At 47.3% G+C, this 15,704-nt stretch overlaps 1 protein-coding gene across 1 annotated transcript in view; it reads left to right on the top strand.

The window, feature by feature from the left end:
* The window catches only part of LOC140411276 (uncharacterized), a 291,683-nt gene extending 282,862 nt beyond the window's left edge, over window positions 1-8,821 (top strand). The window contains exons 9-10 of the mRNA XM_072500398.1: window positions 5,368-5,602; window positions 8,621-8,821. Of these exons, the coding sequence (XP_072356499.1) occupies window positions 5,368-5,602; window positions 8,621-8,821 (436 nt within the window). The remainder of the gene's footprint in view (window positions 1-5,367; window positions 5,603-8,620) is intronic.
* Window positions 8,822-15,704: the final 6,883 nt, after the last annotated feature.

Genomic DNA, 15,704 nt, shown 5'->3' with positions numbered 1-15,704 from the left:
AGTCTCTCCGTCAGGGACCCTGTTTAAAGAGGGAGTCTCCGTCAGGGACCCTGTTTAAAGAGGGAGTCTCTCCGTCAGGGATCCTGTTTAAAGAGGGAGTCTCTCCGTCAGGGACCCTGTTTAAAGAGGGAGTCTCTCTGTCAGGGACCCTGTTTAAAGAGGGAGTCTCTCCGTCAGGGACCCTGTTTAAAGAGGGAGTCTCTCCGTCAGGGACCCTGTTTAAAGAGGGAGTCTCTCTGTCAGGGACCCTGTTTAAAGAGGGTGTCTCTCCGTCAGGGACCCTGTTTAAAGAGGGAGTCTCTCCGTCAGGGACCCTGTTTAAAGAGGGAGTCTCTCCGTCAGGGACCCTGTTTAAAGAGGGAGTCTCTCTGTCAGGGACAGTGTTTAAAGAGGGAGTCTCTCCGTCAGGGGCCCTGTTTAAAGAGGGAGTCTCTCCGTCAGGGACCCTGTTTAAAGAGGGAGTCTCTCCGTCAGGGACCCTGTTTAAAGAGGGAGTCTCCGTCAGAGACCCTGTTTAAAGAGGGAGTCTCTCCGTCAGGGACAGTGTTTAAAGAGGGAGTCTCTCCGTCAGGGACCCTGTTTAAAGAGGGAGTCTCTCCGTCAGGGACCCTGTTTAAAGAGGGAGTCTCTCCGTCAGGGACCCTGTTTAAAGAGGGAGTCTCTCGGTCAGGGACCCTGTTTAAAGAGGGAGTCTCTCTGTCAGGGACCTTGTTTAAAGAGGGAGTCTCTCCGTCAGGTACCCTGTTTAAAGAGGGAGTCTCTCCGTCAGGGTCAGTGTTTAAAGAGGGAGTCTCTCCGTCAGGGACAGTGTTTAAAGAGGGAGTCTCTCCGTCAGGGACAGTGTTTAAAGAGGGAGTCTCTCCGTCAGGGACCCTGTTTAAAGAGGAAGTCTCTCCGTCAGGGACAGTGTTTAAAGAGGGAGTCTCTCCGTCAGGGACAGTGTTTAAAGAGGGAGTCTCTCCGTCAGGGACAGTGTTTAAAGAGGGAGTCTCTCCGTCAGGGACAGTGTTTAAAGAGGGAGTCTCTCCGTCAGGGACCCTGTTTAAAGAGGGAGTCTCTCCGTCAGGGACAGTGTTTAAAGAGGGAGTCTCTCCGTCAGGGACAGTGTTTAAAGAGGGAGTCTCTCTGTCAGGGACAGTGTTTAAAGAGGGAGTCTCTCTGTCAGGGACCCTGTTTAAAGAGGGAGTCTCTCCGTCAGGGACCCTGTTTAAAGAGGGAGTCTCTCCGTCAGGGACCCTGTTTAAAGAGGGAGTCTCTCCGTCAGGGACCCTGTTTAAAGAGGGAGTCTCTCCGTCAGGGACCCTGTTTAAAGAGGGAGTCTCTCCGTCAGGGACCCTGTTTAAAGAGGGAGTCTCTCCGTCAGGGACCCTGTTTAAAGAGGGAGTCTCTCCGTCAGGGACAGTGTTTAAAGAGGGAGTCTCTCCGTCAGGGACCCTGTTTAAAGAGGGAGTCTCTCCGTCAGGGACCCTGTTTAAAGAGGGAGTCTCTCCGTCAGGGACCCTGTTTAAAGAGGGAGTCTCACCGTCAGGGACAGTGTTTAAAGAGGGAGTCTCTCCGTCAGGGACCCTGTTTAAAGAGGGAGTCTCTCCGTCAGGGACCCTGTTTAAAGAGGGGGTCTCTCCGTCAGGGACAGTGTTTAAAGAGGGAGTCTCTCCGTCAGGGACCCTGTTTAAAGAGGGAGTCTCTCCGTCAGGGAAAGTGTTTAAAGAGGGAGTCTCTCCGTCAGGGAACCTGTTTAAAGAGGGAGTCTCTCCGTCAGGGACCCTGTTTAAAGAGGGAGTCTCTCCGTCAGGGAAAGTGTTTAAAGAGGGAGTCTCTCCGTCAGGGACCCTGTTTAAAGAGGGAGTCTCTCGGTCAGGGACCCTGTTTAAAGAGGGAGTCTCTCTGTCAGGGACCTTGTTTAAAGAGGGAGTCTCTCCGTCAGGTACCCTGTTTAAAGAGGGAGTCTCTCCGTCAGGGTCAGTGTTGAAAGAGGGTGTCTCTCCGTCAGGGACAGTGTTTAAAGAGGGAGTCTCTCCGTCAGGGACAGTGTTTAAAGAGGGAGTCTCTCCGTCAGGGACCCTGTTTAAAGAGGGAGTCTCTCCGTCAGGGACAGTGTTTAAAGAGGGAGTCTCTCCGTCAGGGACCCTGTTTAAAGAGGGGGTCTCTCCGTCAGGGACAGTGTTTAAAGAGGGAGTCTCTCCGTCAGGGACCCTGTTTAAAGAGGGAGTCTCTCCGTCAGGGAAAGTGTTTAAAGAGGGAGTCTCTCCGTCAGGGAACCTGTTTAAAGAGGGAGTCTCTCCGTCAGGGACCCTGTTTAAAGAGGGAGTCTCTCCGTCAGGGAAAGTGTTTAAAGAGGGAGTCTCTCCGTCAGGGACAGTGTTTAAAGAGGGAGTCTCTCTGTCAGGGACAGTGTTTAAAGAGGGAGTCTCTCTGTCAGGGACCCTGTTTAAAGAGGGAGTCTCTCCGTCAGGGACCCTGTTTAAAGAGGGAGTCTCTCCGTCAGGGACCCTGTTTAAAGAGGGAGTCTCTCCGTCAGGGATCCTGTTTAAAGAGGGAGTCTCTCCGTCAGGGACCCTGTTTAAAGAGGGAGTCTCTCCGTCAGGGACCCTGTTTAAAGAGGGAGTCTCTCCGTCAGGGACCCTGTTTAAAGAGGGAGTCTCTCCGTCAGGGACCCTGTTTAAAGAGGGAGTCTCTCCGTCAGGGATCCTGTTTAAAGAGGGAGTCTCTCCGTCAGGGACCCTGTTTAAAGAGGGAGTCTCTCCGTCAGGGACAGTGTTTAAAGAGGGAGTCTCTCCGTCAGGGACCCTGTTTAAAGAGGGAGTCTCTCCGTCAGGGACCCTGTTTAAAGAGGGAGTCTCTCCGTCAGGGACCCTGTTTAAAGAGGGAGTCTCTCCGTCAGGGACAGTGTTTAAAGAGGGAGTCTCTCCGTCAGGGACCCTGTTTAAAGAGGGAGTCTCTCCGTCAGGGACCCTGTTTAAAGAGGGGGTCTCTCCGTCAGGGACAGTGTTTAAAGAGGGAGTCTCTCCGTCAGGGACCCTGTTTAAAGAGGGAGTCTCTCCGTCAGGGACACTGTTTAAAGAGGGGGTCTCTCCGTCAGGGACAGTGTTTAAAGAGGGAGTCTCTCCGTCAGGGACCCTGTTTAAAGAGGGAGTCTCTCCGTCAGGGACCCTGTTTAAAGAGGGAGTCTCTCCGTCAGGGACAGTGTTTAAAGAGGGTGTCTCTCCGCCAGGGTCCCTGTTTAAAGAGGGAGTCTCTCCGTCAGGGACCCTGTTTAAAGAGGGAGTCTCTCCGTCAGGGACAGTGTTTAAAGAGGGTGTCTCTCCGTCAGGGACCCTGTTTAAAGAGGGAGTCTCTCCGCCAGGGTCCCTGTTTAAAGAGGGAGTCTCTCCGTCAGGGACCCTGTTTAAAGAGGGAGTCTCTCCGTCAGGGACAGTGGTTAAAGAGGGTGTCTCTCCGTCAGGGACCCTGTTTAAAGAGGGAGTCTCTCCGCCAGGGTCCCTGTTTAAAGAGGGAGTCTCTCCGTCAGGGACACTGTTTAAAGAGGGAATCTCTCCGTCAGGGACCCTGTTTAAAGAGGGAGTCTCTCCGCCAGGGTCCCTGTTTAAAGAGGGAATCTCTCCGTCAGGGACCCTGTTTAAAGAGGGAGTCTCTCCGTCAGGGACCCTGTTTAAAGAGGGAGTCTCTCCGTCAGGGACCCTGTTTAAAGAGGGAGACTCTCCGTCAGGGACCCTGTTTAAAGAGGGAGTCTCTCCGTCAGGGACCCTGTTTAAAGAGGCAGTCTCTCCGTCAGGTACAGTGTGTAAAGAGGGGGTCTCTCCGTCAGTGACCCTGTTTAAAGAGGGAGTGTCTCCGTCAGGGACCCTGTTTAAAGAGGGAGTCTCTCCGTCAGGTACAGTGTGTAAAGAGGGGGTCTCTCCGTCAGTGACCCTGTTTAAAGAGGGAGTGTCTCCGTCAGTGACCCTGTTTAAAGAGGGAGTCTCTCCGTCAGGGACCCTGTTTAAAGAGGGAGTCTCTCCGTCAGGGACCCTGTTTAAAGAGGGAGTCTTTCCGTCAGGGAGCCTGTTTAAAGAGGGAGTATCTCCGTCAGGGACCCTGTTTAAAGAGGGAGTCTCTCCGTCAGGGACAGTGTTTAAAGAGGGAGTCTCTCCGTCAGGGACCCTGTTTAAAGAGGGAGTCTCTCCGTCAGGGACAGTGTTTAAAGAGGGAGTCTCTCCGTCAGGGACCCTGTTTAAAGAGGGAGTCTCTCCGTCAGGGACCCTGTTTAAAGAGGGAGTCTCTCCGTCAGGGACCCTGTTTAAAGAGGGAGTCTCTCCGTCAGGGACAGTGTTTAAAGAGGGAGTCTCTCCGTCAGGGACCCTGTTTAAAGAGGGAGTCTCTCCGTCAGGGACCCTGTTTAAAGAGGGAGTCTCTCCGTCAGGGACCCTGTTTAAAGAGGGAGTCTCTCCGTCAGGGACAGTGTTTAAAGAGGGAGTCTCTCCGTCAGGGACAGTGTTTAAAGAGGGAGTCGCTCCGTTAGGGACACTGTTTAAAGAGGGAGTCTCTCCGTCAGGGACCCTGTTTAAAGAGGGAGTCTCTCCGTCAGGGACAGTGTTTAAAGAGGGAGTCTCTCCGTCAGGGTCCCTGTTTAAAGAGGGAGTCTCTCTGTCAGGGACAGTGTTTAAAGAGGGAGTCTCTCTGCCAGGGACCCTGTTTGAAGAGGGAGTCTCTCCGTCAGGGATCCTGTTTAAAGAGGGAGTCTCTCCGTCAGGGACCCTGTTTAAAGAGGGAGTCTCTCCGTCAGGGACAGTGTTTAAAGAGGGAGTCTCTCCGTCAGGGACAGTGTTTAAAGAGGGAGTCTCTCCGTCAGGGACCCTGTTTAAAGAGGGAGTCTCTCCGTCAGGGACAGTGTTTAAAGAGGGAGACTCTCCGTCAGGGACCCTGTTTAAAGAGGGAGTCTCTCTGTCAGGGACCCTGATTAAAGAGGGAGTCTCTCCGTCAGGGACCCTGTTTAAAGAGGGAGTCTCTCCGTCAGGGACCCTGTTTAAAGAGGGAGTCTCTCTGTCAGGGACAGTGTTTAAAGAGGGAGTCTCTCCGTCAGGGACAGTGTTTAAAGAGGGAGTCTCTCCGTCAGGGACCCTGTTTAAAGAGGGAGTCTCTCCGTCAGGGACAGTGTTTAAAGAGGGAGACTCTCCGTCAGGGACCCTGTTTAAAGAGGGAGTCTCTCTGTCAGGGACCCTGATTAAAGAGGGAGTCTCTCCGTCAGGGACCCTGTTTAAAGAGGGAGTCTCTCCGTCAGGGACCCTGTTTAAAGAGGGAGTCTCTCCGTCAGGGACCCTGTTTGATGAGGGAGTCTCTCTGCTGATAGTCTCCTGGCCTGCTGCTCACTCTGAACATCCTCTGTTTCAGGACAGAGTCTGTGTCATCAGATGAGCCGGCAGCGGCTCCTCCTGCCCTGGAGCTGAATGGAGTTACCACTGATTGCAGTGAGACTGAGGCTGCAGGCCTGCCCGTTGCTGCGGAAACGGGCAGCGCAGCTGAAGGGCCTGTGCTGGAAGCAGAGACTCCCCGAGCAGCCGGAACACAAGATGTACCTCCCGAGGATAGTACAAAACCAGAGAGCATCGATTTCTCATTCCTGGAGGTGAGTGACTGTCAGAGGCTCAGTACTGAGGGAGTGCCGCACTGTCAGAGGGTCAGTACTGAGGGAGTGCCGCACTGTCAGAGGGTCAGTACTGAGGGAGTGCCGCACTGTCAGAGGGTCAGTACTGAGGGAGTGCCGCACTGTCAGAGGGTCAGTACTGAGGGAGTGCCGCACTGTCAGAGGGTCAGTACTGAGGGAGTGCCGCACTGTCAGAGGGTCAGTACTGAGGGAGTGCCGCACTGTCAGAGGGTCAGTACTGAGGGAGTGCTGCACTGTCAGAAGGTCAGTACTGAGGGAGTGCTGCACTGTCAGAGGGTCAGTACTGAGGGAGTGCCGCACTGTCAGAGGGTCAGTACTGAGGGAGTGCCGCACTGTCAGAGGGTCAGTACTGAGGGAGTGCCGCACTGTCAGAGGGTCAGTACTGAGGGAGTGCCGCACTGTCAGAGGGTCAGTACTGAGGGAGTGCCGCACTGTCAGAGGGTCAGTACTGAGGGAGTGCCGCACTGTCAGAGGGTCAGTACTGAGGGAGAGCCGCACTGTCAGAGGGTCAGTACTGAGGGAGTGCTGCACTGTCAGAGGGTCAGTACTGAGGGAGTGCTGCACTGTCAGAGGGTCAGTACTGAGGGAGTGCCGCACTGTCAGAGGGTCAGTACTGAGGGAGTGCCGCACTGTCAGAGGGTCAGTACTGAGGGAGTGTCGCACTGTCAGTGGGTCAGTACTGAGGGAGTGCCGCACTGTCAGAGGGTCAGTACTGAGGGAGTGCCGCACTGTCAGAGGGTCAGTACTGAGGGAGTGCCGCACTGTCAGTGGGTCAGTACTGAGGGAGTGCTGCACTGTCAGAGGGTCAGTACTGAGGGAGTGCTGCACTGTCAGAGGGTCAGTACTGAGGGAGTGCCGCACTGTCAGAGGGTCAGTACTGAGGGAGTGCTGCACTGTCAGAGGGTCAGTACTGAGGGAGTGCTGCACTGTCAGAGGGTCAGTACTGAGGGAGTGCTGCACTGTCAGAGGGTCAGTACTGAGGAGTGCCGCACTGTCAGAGGGTCAGTACTGAGGGAGCGCCGCACTGTCAGAGGGTCAGTATTGAGGGAGTGCTGCACTGTCAGAGGGTCAGTACTGAGGGAGTGCTGCACTGTCAGAGGGTCAGTACTGAGGGAGTGCTGCACTGTCAGAGGGTCAGTACTGAGGGAGTGCTGCACTGTCAGCGTCAGTACTGAGGGAGTGGTGCACTGTCAGGGTCAGTACTGAGGGAGTGCTGCACTGTCAGCGTCAGTACTGAGGGAGTGCTGCAGTGTCAGGGGTCAGTACTGAGGGAGTGCCGCACTGTCAGAGGGTCAGTACTGAGGGAGCGCTGCACTGTCAGAGGGTCAGTGCTGAGGGAGTGCCGCAGTCAGAGGGTCAGTACTGAGGGAGTGCTGCACTGTCAGAGGGTCAGTACTGAGGGAGTGCCGCACTGTCAGAGGGTCAGTACTGAGGGAGCGCTGCACTGTCAGAGGGTCAGTACTGAGGGAGTGCTGCACTGTCAGGGTCAGTACTGAGGGAGTGCTGCACTGTCAGGGGGTCAGTACTGAGGGAGTGCCGCACTGTCAGAGGGTCAGTACTGAGGGAGCGCTTCACTGTCAGAGGGTCAGTACTGAGGGAGTGCTGCACTGTCAGAGTGTCAGGACTGAGCTCGTGCTGCACTGTCAGAGGGTCAGTACTGAGGGAGTGCCGCACTGTCAGAGCGTCAGTACTGAGGGAGAGCTGCAGTGTCAGAGGGTCAGTACTGAGGGAGTGCTGCACTGTCACAGGGTCAGTACTGAGGGAGTGCCGCACTGTCAGAGGGTCAGTACTGAGGGAGAGCTGCACTGTCAGAGGGTCAGTACTGAGGGAGTGCTGCACTGTCAGAGGGTCAGTACTGAGGGAGTGCCGCACTGTCAGAGGGTCAGTACTGAGGGAGTGCTGCACTGTCAGAGGGTCAGTACTGAGGGAGTGCCGCACTGTCAGAGGGTCAGTACTGAGGGAGCGCTGCACTGACAGAGGGTCAGTACTGAGGGAGTGCTGCATTGCCAGAGAGTCAGTACTGAGGCAGTGCCGCACTGTCAGAGGGTCAGTACTGAGGGAGCGCTGCACTGTCGGAGGGTCAGTACTGAGGGAGTGCTGCACTGTCAGAGGGTCAGTGCTGAGGGAGTGCTGCACTGTCAGAGGGTCAGTACTAAGGGAGTGCCGCACTGTCAGTGGGTCAGTACTGAGGGAGTGCTGCACTGTCAGAGGGTCAGTACTGAGGGAGTGCTGCACTGTCAGAGGGTCAGTACTGAGGGAGTGCCGCACTGTCAGAGGGTCAGTACTGAGGGAGTGCTGCACTGTCAGAGGGACAGTACTGAGGGAGTGCTGCACTGTCAGAGGGTCAGTACTGAGGGAGTGCTGCACTGTCAGAGGGTCAGTACTGAGGGAGTGCCGCACTGTCGGCGGGTCAGTACTGAGGGGGTGCTGCACTGTCAGAGGGTCAGTACTGAGGGAGTGCCACACTGTCAGCGGGTCAGTACTGAAGGAGTGCTGCACTGTCAGAGGGTCAGTACTGAAGGAGTGCTGCACTGTCAGAGGGTCAGTACTGATGGAGTGCTGCACTGTCAGAGGGACAGTACTGAGGGAGTGCTGCACTGTCAGCGGGTCAGTACTGAGGGAGTGCCGCACTGTCAGAGGGTCAGTACTGAGGGAGTGCTGCACTGTCAGAGGGTCAGTACTGAGGGAGCGCCGCACTGTCGGAGGGTCAGTACTGAGGGAGTGCTGCACTGTCAGAGGGTCAGTACTGAGGGAGTGCTGCACTGTCAGAGGGTCAGTACTGAGAGAGTGCTGCACTGTCAGAGGGTCAGTGCTGAGGGAGTGCTGCACTGTCAGAGGGTCAGTACTGAGAGAGTGCTGCACTGTCAGTGGGTCAGTAATGAGGGAGTGCTGCTCCGTCAGAGGGTCAGTACTGAGTGAGTGCCGCACTGTCAGAGGGTCAGTACTGTGATAACCTCTCCTGACTCTCGCTACTGATAGGATGCCTCGATGCTGGATACCACAGCCCATCGGACACGCGTGGAACTGAACCGGAAACGGGTTCATCGCCCACTCGTCACACAATCACGGGAACGCAGTGAAGATCAAGCAGGGGTCAGCACTGAATCCTGGATGTTCAGAGATTCGACAGGTAACATTGACTGTGTCTGTATGTGCGCGGGTGCGTATGAATGTGTATGAGTGTGAGAGTGTGTGTGTGAGAGTGTGTGAAATGTGCAAGAGTGTGTGTGAAATGTGTGTGGGTGTGAAATGTGTGAGAGTTGTGTATGAAATGTGTGTCTAATGTGTGAGAATGTGTGAAATGTTTGTGTGTGTGTGAAATGTGTGTGAACAGTGTGAAATGTGTGAATGTGTGTGTGAGAATGTTGTGTGTGTGAGAAGGTGTGTGAGTGTGTGTGAAATGTGTGTTAGTGTGTGTGAAATGTGTGAGAATGTTGTATGTGTGTGAGTGTGTGTGAATGTGTGTGTGAGAATGTTGTGTGTGAGAAGGTGTGTGAGTGTGTGAAATGTGTGAGTGTGTGAAATGTGTGAGTGTGTGAAATGTGTGAAGAGTGTGTGAAATGTGTGAGAGTGTGCGTGTGTGAAATGTGTGAGTGTGCTCGTGTGTGAAATGTGTGGGAGTGTGAATTCTGTGAGAGTGTGTGAAATGTGTGTGAGTGTGCGAGAAGATTGTGAAATGTGTGTAATGTGCAAGAATGTGCGAGAATGTGTGAGAATGTGTGTAATGTGCAAGATTGTGTGTAATGTACAAGAATGTGTGTAATGTGTAAGATTGTGTGAGAATGTGTGTATAGTGCAAGATTGTGTGTGAGAATGTGTGAAAGATGCAAGATTGTGTGAGAATGTGTGTAATGTGCAAGAATGTGTGTCAGAATGTGTGTAATGTACAATATTATGTATGTAATGTACAAGATTATGTATGTAATGTACAAGATTGTGTGACAATGTGTGTAATGTGCAAGATTGTGTGAGAATGTGTGTATAGTGCAAGATTGTGTGTGAATGTGTGTATAGTGCAAGATTGTGTGTGAGAATGTGTGTAATGACCAAGATTGTGTGTGAGAATGTGTGAAATGTGCAAGATTGTGTGTGAGAATGTGTGAAATATGCAAGATTGTGTGAGAATGTGTGTAATGTGCACGAATGTGTGTGAGAATGTGTGAAATGTGAAAGATTGTGTGTGAGAATGTGTGTAATGTGCAAGATTGTGTAAGATTGTGTGAGAATGTGTGTAATGTACAAGATTGTTTGTGAGTGTGTGTAATGTGCAAGAATGTGTGAAATGTGCAAGATTGTGTGAGAATGTGTAATGGACAGGAATGTGTGAGAATGTGTGTAATGTACAAGAATGTGTGTAATGTGTAAGATTGTGTGAGAATGTGTAATGTACAGGAATGTGGGAGAATGTGTGTAATGTACAAGATTGTGTGTGAGAATGTGTGTAATGTGCAAGATTGTGTGTGAGAATGTGTGTAATGTACAAGAATGTGAAATGTGTGGGAGTGTGAATTCTGTGAGAGTGTGTGAAATGTGTGTGAGAGTGTGTGTGAAGAGTGTGAAATGTGTGTAATGTGCAAGAATGTGTGAGAATGTGTATAATGTGCAAGATTGTGTGTAATGTACAAGTATGTGTGTAATGTGCAAGATTGTGTGAGAATGTGTGTAATGTACAAGATTGTGTAAGAATGTGTGTAATGTGCAAGATTGTGTGTGAGAATGTGTGTAATGTGCAAGAATGTGTGGTAATGTGCAAGATTGTGTGTAATGTACAAGATTGTCTGTGAGAATATGTGGAATGTACAAGAATGTGTGAGAATGCGTGTAATGTACAAGAATGTGTGAGAATGTCTGTAATGTGCAAGATTGTGTGAGCATGTGTGTAATGTACATGATTGTGTGTGTAATGTGAAAGATTGTGTGAGAATGTGTAATGTACAGGAATGAGGGAGAATGTGTGTAATGTACAAGATTGTGTGAGAATGTGTGAAATGTGCAAGAATGTGTGAGAATGTGTAATGTACAGCAATGTGGGAGAATGTGTGTAATGTCCAAGATTGTGTGAGAATGTGTGTAATGTGCAAGAATGTGTGAGAGAATGTGTGTAATGTGTAAGATTGTGTGAGAATGTGTGTAATGTACAAGATTGTGTGTGAGAATGTGTGTAATGTGCAAGATTGTGTGAGAATGTGTGTAATGTACAAGATTGTGTGAGAATGTGTGTATAGTGCAAGATCGTGTGAGAATGTGCGTAATGTACAACATTGTGTGTGAGAATGTGTGTAATGTACAAGATTGTGTGAGAATGTGTGTATAGTGCAAGATTGTGTGGGAATGTGTGTAATGTACAAGATTGTGTGAGAATGTGTGTAATGTGCAAGAATGTTTGAAATGTGCAAGATTGTGTGAGAATGTGTGTGAGAATGTGTGTAATGTACAAGAATGTGTGTGAGAATGTGTGTAATGTGCAAGATTGTGTGAGAATGTGTGTAATGTACAAGATTGTGTGAGCATGTGTGTAATGTACAAGATTGTGTGTGAGAATGTGTGTAATGTACAAGAATGTGTGTGAGAATGTGTGTAATGTGATAGATTGTGTGTAATGTACACAAATGTGTGTGAGAATGTGTGTAATGTGCAAGATTGTGTGAGAATGTGTGTAATGGCAAGATTGTGTGAGAATGTGTGTAATGTACAAGATTGTTTGTGAGTGTGTGTAATGTGCAAGAATGTGTGAAATGTGCAAGATTGTGTGAGAATGTGTAATGGACAGGAATGTGTGAGAATGTGTGTAATGTACAAGAATGTGTGTAATGTGTAAGATTGTGTGAGAATGTGTAATGTACAGGAATGTGGGAGAATGTGTGTAATGTACAAGATTGTGTGTGAGAATGTGTGTAATGTGCAAGATTGTGTGAGAATGTGTGTAATGTACAAGATTGTGTGAGAATGTGTGTAATGTGCAAGAATGTGTGAAATGTGCAAGATTGTGTGAGAATGTGTGTGAGAATGTGTGTAATGTACAAGAATGTGTGTGAGAATGTGTGTAATGTGCAAGATTGTGTGAGAATGTGTGTAATGTACAAGATTGTGTGAGCATGTGTGTAATGTACAAGATTGTGTGTGAATGTGTGTGAGAATGTGTGTAATGTGATAGATTGTGTGTAATGTACAAGATTGTGTGTGAGAATGTGTGTAATGTACAAGATTGTGTGAGCATGTGTGTAATGTACAAGAATGTGTGAGAATGTGTGTGAGAATGTGTGTAATGTGATAGATTGTGTGTAATGTACAAGATTGTATGTGAGAATGTGTGTAATGTACAAGATTGTGTGAGAATGTGTGTAATGTACAAGATTGTGTGAGCATGTGTGTAATGTTCAAGATTGTGTGTGAGAATGTGTGTAATGTACAAGAATGTGTGTGAGAATGTGTGTAATGTGCAAGATTGTGTGAGAATGTGTGTAATGTACAAGATTGTGTGTGAGAATGTGTGTAATGTACAAGAATGTGTGTGAAAATGTGTGTAATGTGCAAGATTGTGTGAGCATGTGTGTAATGTACAAGAATGTGTGAGAATGTGTGTAATTGTAAGATTGTGTGAGAATGTGTAATGTGCAAGACTGTTTGAGAATGTGTGTAATGTACAAGAATGTGTGTGAGAATGTGTGTAATGTGCAAGATTGTGTGAGAATGTGTGTAATGTGCAAGAATGTGTGTCAGAATGTGTGTAATGTACAATATTATGTATGTAATGTACAAGATTATGTATGTAATGTACAAGATTGTGTGACAATGTGTGTAATGTGCAAGATTGTGTGAGAATGTGTGTATAGTGCAAGATTGTGTGTGAATGTGTGTATAGTGCAAGATTGTGTGTGAGAATGTGTGTAATGACCAAGATTGTGTGTGAGAATGTGTGAAATGTGCAAGATTGTGTGTGAGAATGTGTGAAATATGCAAGATTGTGTGAGAATGTGTGTAATGTGCACGAATGTGTGTGAGAATGTGTGAAATGTGAAAGATTGTGTGTGAGAATGTGTGTAATGTGCAAGATTGTGTAAGATTGTGTGAGAATGTGTGTAATGTACAAGATTGTTTGTGAGTGTGTGTAATGTGCAAGAATGTGTGAAATGTGCAAGATTGTGTGAGAATGTGTAATGGACAGGAATGTGTGAGAATGTGTGTAATGTACAAGAATGTGTGTAATGTGTAAGATTGTGTGAGAATGTGTAATGTACAGGAATGTGGGAGAATGTGTGTAATGTACAAGATTGTGTGTGAGAATGTGTGTAATGTGCAAGATTGTGTGTGAGAATGTGTGTAATGTACAAGAATGTGAAATGTGTGGGAGTGTGAATTCTGTGAGAGTGTGTGAAATGTGTGTGAGAGTGTGTGTGAAGAGTGTGAAATGTGTGTAATGTGCAAGAATGTGTGAGAATGTGTATAATGTGCAAGATTGTGTGTAATGTACAAGTATGTGTGTAATGTGCAAGATTGTGTGAGAATGTGTGTAATGTACAAGATTGTGTAAGAATGTGTGTAATGTGCAAGATTGTGTGTGAGAATGTGTGTAATGTGCAAGAATGTGTGGTAATGTGCAAGATTGTGTGTAATGTACAAGATTGTCTGTGAGAATATGTGGAATGTACAAGAATGTGTGAGAATGCGTGTAATGTACAAGAATGTGTGAGAATGTCTGTAATGTGCAAGATTGTGTGAGCATGTGTGTAATGTACATGATTGTGTGTGTAATGTGAAAGATTGTGTGAGAATGTGTAATGTACAGGAATGAGGGAGAATGTGTGTAATGTACAAGATTGTGTGAGAATGTGTGAAATGTGCAAGAATGTGTGAGAATGTGTAATGTACAGCAATGTGGGAGAATGTGTGTAATGTCCAAGATTGTGTGAGAATGTGTGTAATGTGCAAGAATGTGTGAGAGAATGTGTGTAATGTGTAAGATTGTGTGAGAATGTGTGTAATGTACAAGATTGTGTGTGAGAATGTGTGTAATGTGCAAGATTGTGTGAGAATGTGTGTAATGTACAAGATTGTGTGAGAATGTGTGTATAGTGCAAGATCGTGTGAGAATGTGCGTAATGTACAACATTGTGTGTGAGAATGTGTGTAATGTACAAGATTGTGTGAGAATGTGTGTATAGTGCAAGATTGTGTGGGAATGTGTGTAATGTACAAGATTGTGTGAGAATGTGTGTAATGTGCAAGAATGTTTGAAATGTGCAAGATTGTGTGAGAATGTGTGTGAGAATGTGTGTAATGTACAAGAATGTGTGTGAGAATGTGTGTAATGTGCAAGATTGTGTGAGAATGTGTGTAATGTACAAGATTGTGTGAGCATGTGTGTAATGTACAAGATTGTGTGTGAGAATGTGTGTAATGTACAAGAATGTGTGTGAGAATGTGTGTAATGTGATAGATTGTGTGTAATGTACACAAATGTGTGTGAGAATGTGTGTAATGTGCAAGATTGTGTGAGAATGTGTGTAATGGCAAGATTGTGTGAGAATGTGTGTAATGTACAAGATTGTTTGTGAGTGTGTGTAATGTGCAAGAATGTGTGAAATGTGCAAGATTGTGTGAGAATGTGTAATGGACAGGAATGTGTGAGAATGTGTGTAATGTACAAGAATGTGTGTAATGTGTAAGATTGTGTGAGAATGTGTAATGTACAGGAATGTGGGAGAATGTGTGTAATGTACAAGATTGTGTGTGAGAATGTGTGTAATGTGCAAGATTGTGTGAGAATGTGTGTAATGTACAAGATTGTGTGAGAATGTGTGTAATGTGCAAGAATGTGTGAAATGTGCAAGATTGTGTGAGAATGTGTGTGAGAATGTGTGTAATGTACAAGAATGTGTGTGAGAATGTGTGTAATGTGCAAGATTGTGTGAGAATGTGTGTAATGTACAAGATTGTGTGAGCATGTGTGTAATGTACAAGATTGTGTGTGAATGTGTGTGAGAATGTGTGTAATGTGATAGATTGTGTGTAATGTACAAGATTGTGTGTGAGAATGTGTGTAATGTACAAGATTGTGTGAGCATGTGTGTAATGTACAAGAATGTGTGAGAATGTGTGTGAGAATGTGTGTAATGTGATAGATTGTGTGTAATGTACAAGATTGTATGTGAGAATGTGTGTAATGTACAAGATTGTGTGAGAATGTGTGTAATGTACAAGATTGTGTGAGCATGTGTGTAATGTTCAAGATTGTGTGTGAGAATGTGTGTAATGTACAAGAATGTGTGTGAGAATGTGTGTAATGTGCAAGATTGTGTGAGAATGTGTGTAATGTACAAGATTGTGTGTGAGAATGTGTGTAATGTACAAGAATGTGTGTGAAAATGTGTGTAATGTGCAAGATTGTGTGAGCATGTGTGTAATGTACAAGAATGTGTGAGAATGTGTGTAATTGTAAGATTGTGTGAGAATGTGTAATGTGCAAGACTGTTTGAGAATGTGTGTAATGTACAAGAATGTGTGTGAGAATGTGTGTAATGTGCAAGATTGTGTGAGAATGTGTGTAATGCGCAAGATTGTGTGAGAATGTGTGTATAGTGCAAGTTTGTGTGTGAGAATGTGTGTAATGTACAAGAATGTGTGTAATGTGTAAGATTGTGTGAGAATTTGTAATGTACAGGAATGTGGCAGAATGTGTGTAATGTACAAGATTGTGTGTGAGAATGTGTAATGTGCAAGATTGTGTGAGAGAATGTGTGTAATGTCCAAGATTGTGGGAGAGAATGTGTGAAATGTGCACGACTGTGAGAATGTGTGTAATGTGCAAGACTGTGTGAGAATGTGCGTAATGTGCAAGATTGTGTGAGAATGTGTGTAATGTGCAAGATTGTGTGTAATGTACAAGAATGTGTGAGAATGTGTGTAATGTACAAGAATGTGTGAGAATGTGCAAGATTGTGTGTGAGAATGTGTGTAATGTACAAGATTGTGTGAGAATGTGTGTAATGTACAAGATTGTGTGAGAATGTGTGTAATGTACAAGATTGTGTGAGAATGTGTGTAATGTACAAGATTGTGTGCG

Source organism: Scyliorhinus torazame, chromosome 4 (genome assembly GCF_047496885.1).
Source record: "Scyliorhinus torazame isolate Kashiwa2021f chromosome 4, sScyTor2.1, whole genome shotgun sequence".
Classification (NCBI taxonomy): Eukaryota; Metazoa; Chordata; class Chondrichthyes; order Carcharhiniformes; family Scyliorhinidae; genus Scyliorhinus; species Scyliorhinus torazame.
The sequence above is the reverse complement of the archived record's forward strand: the minus strand, read 5'-3'. Positions and strand labels throughout refer to the sequence as shown.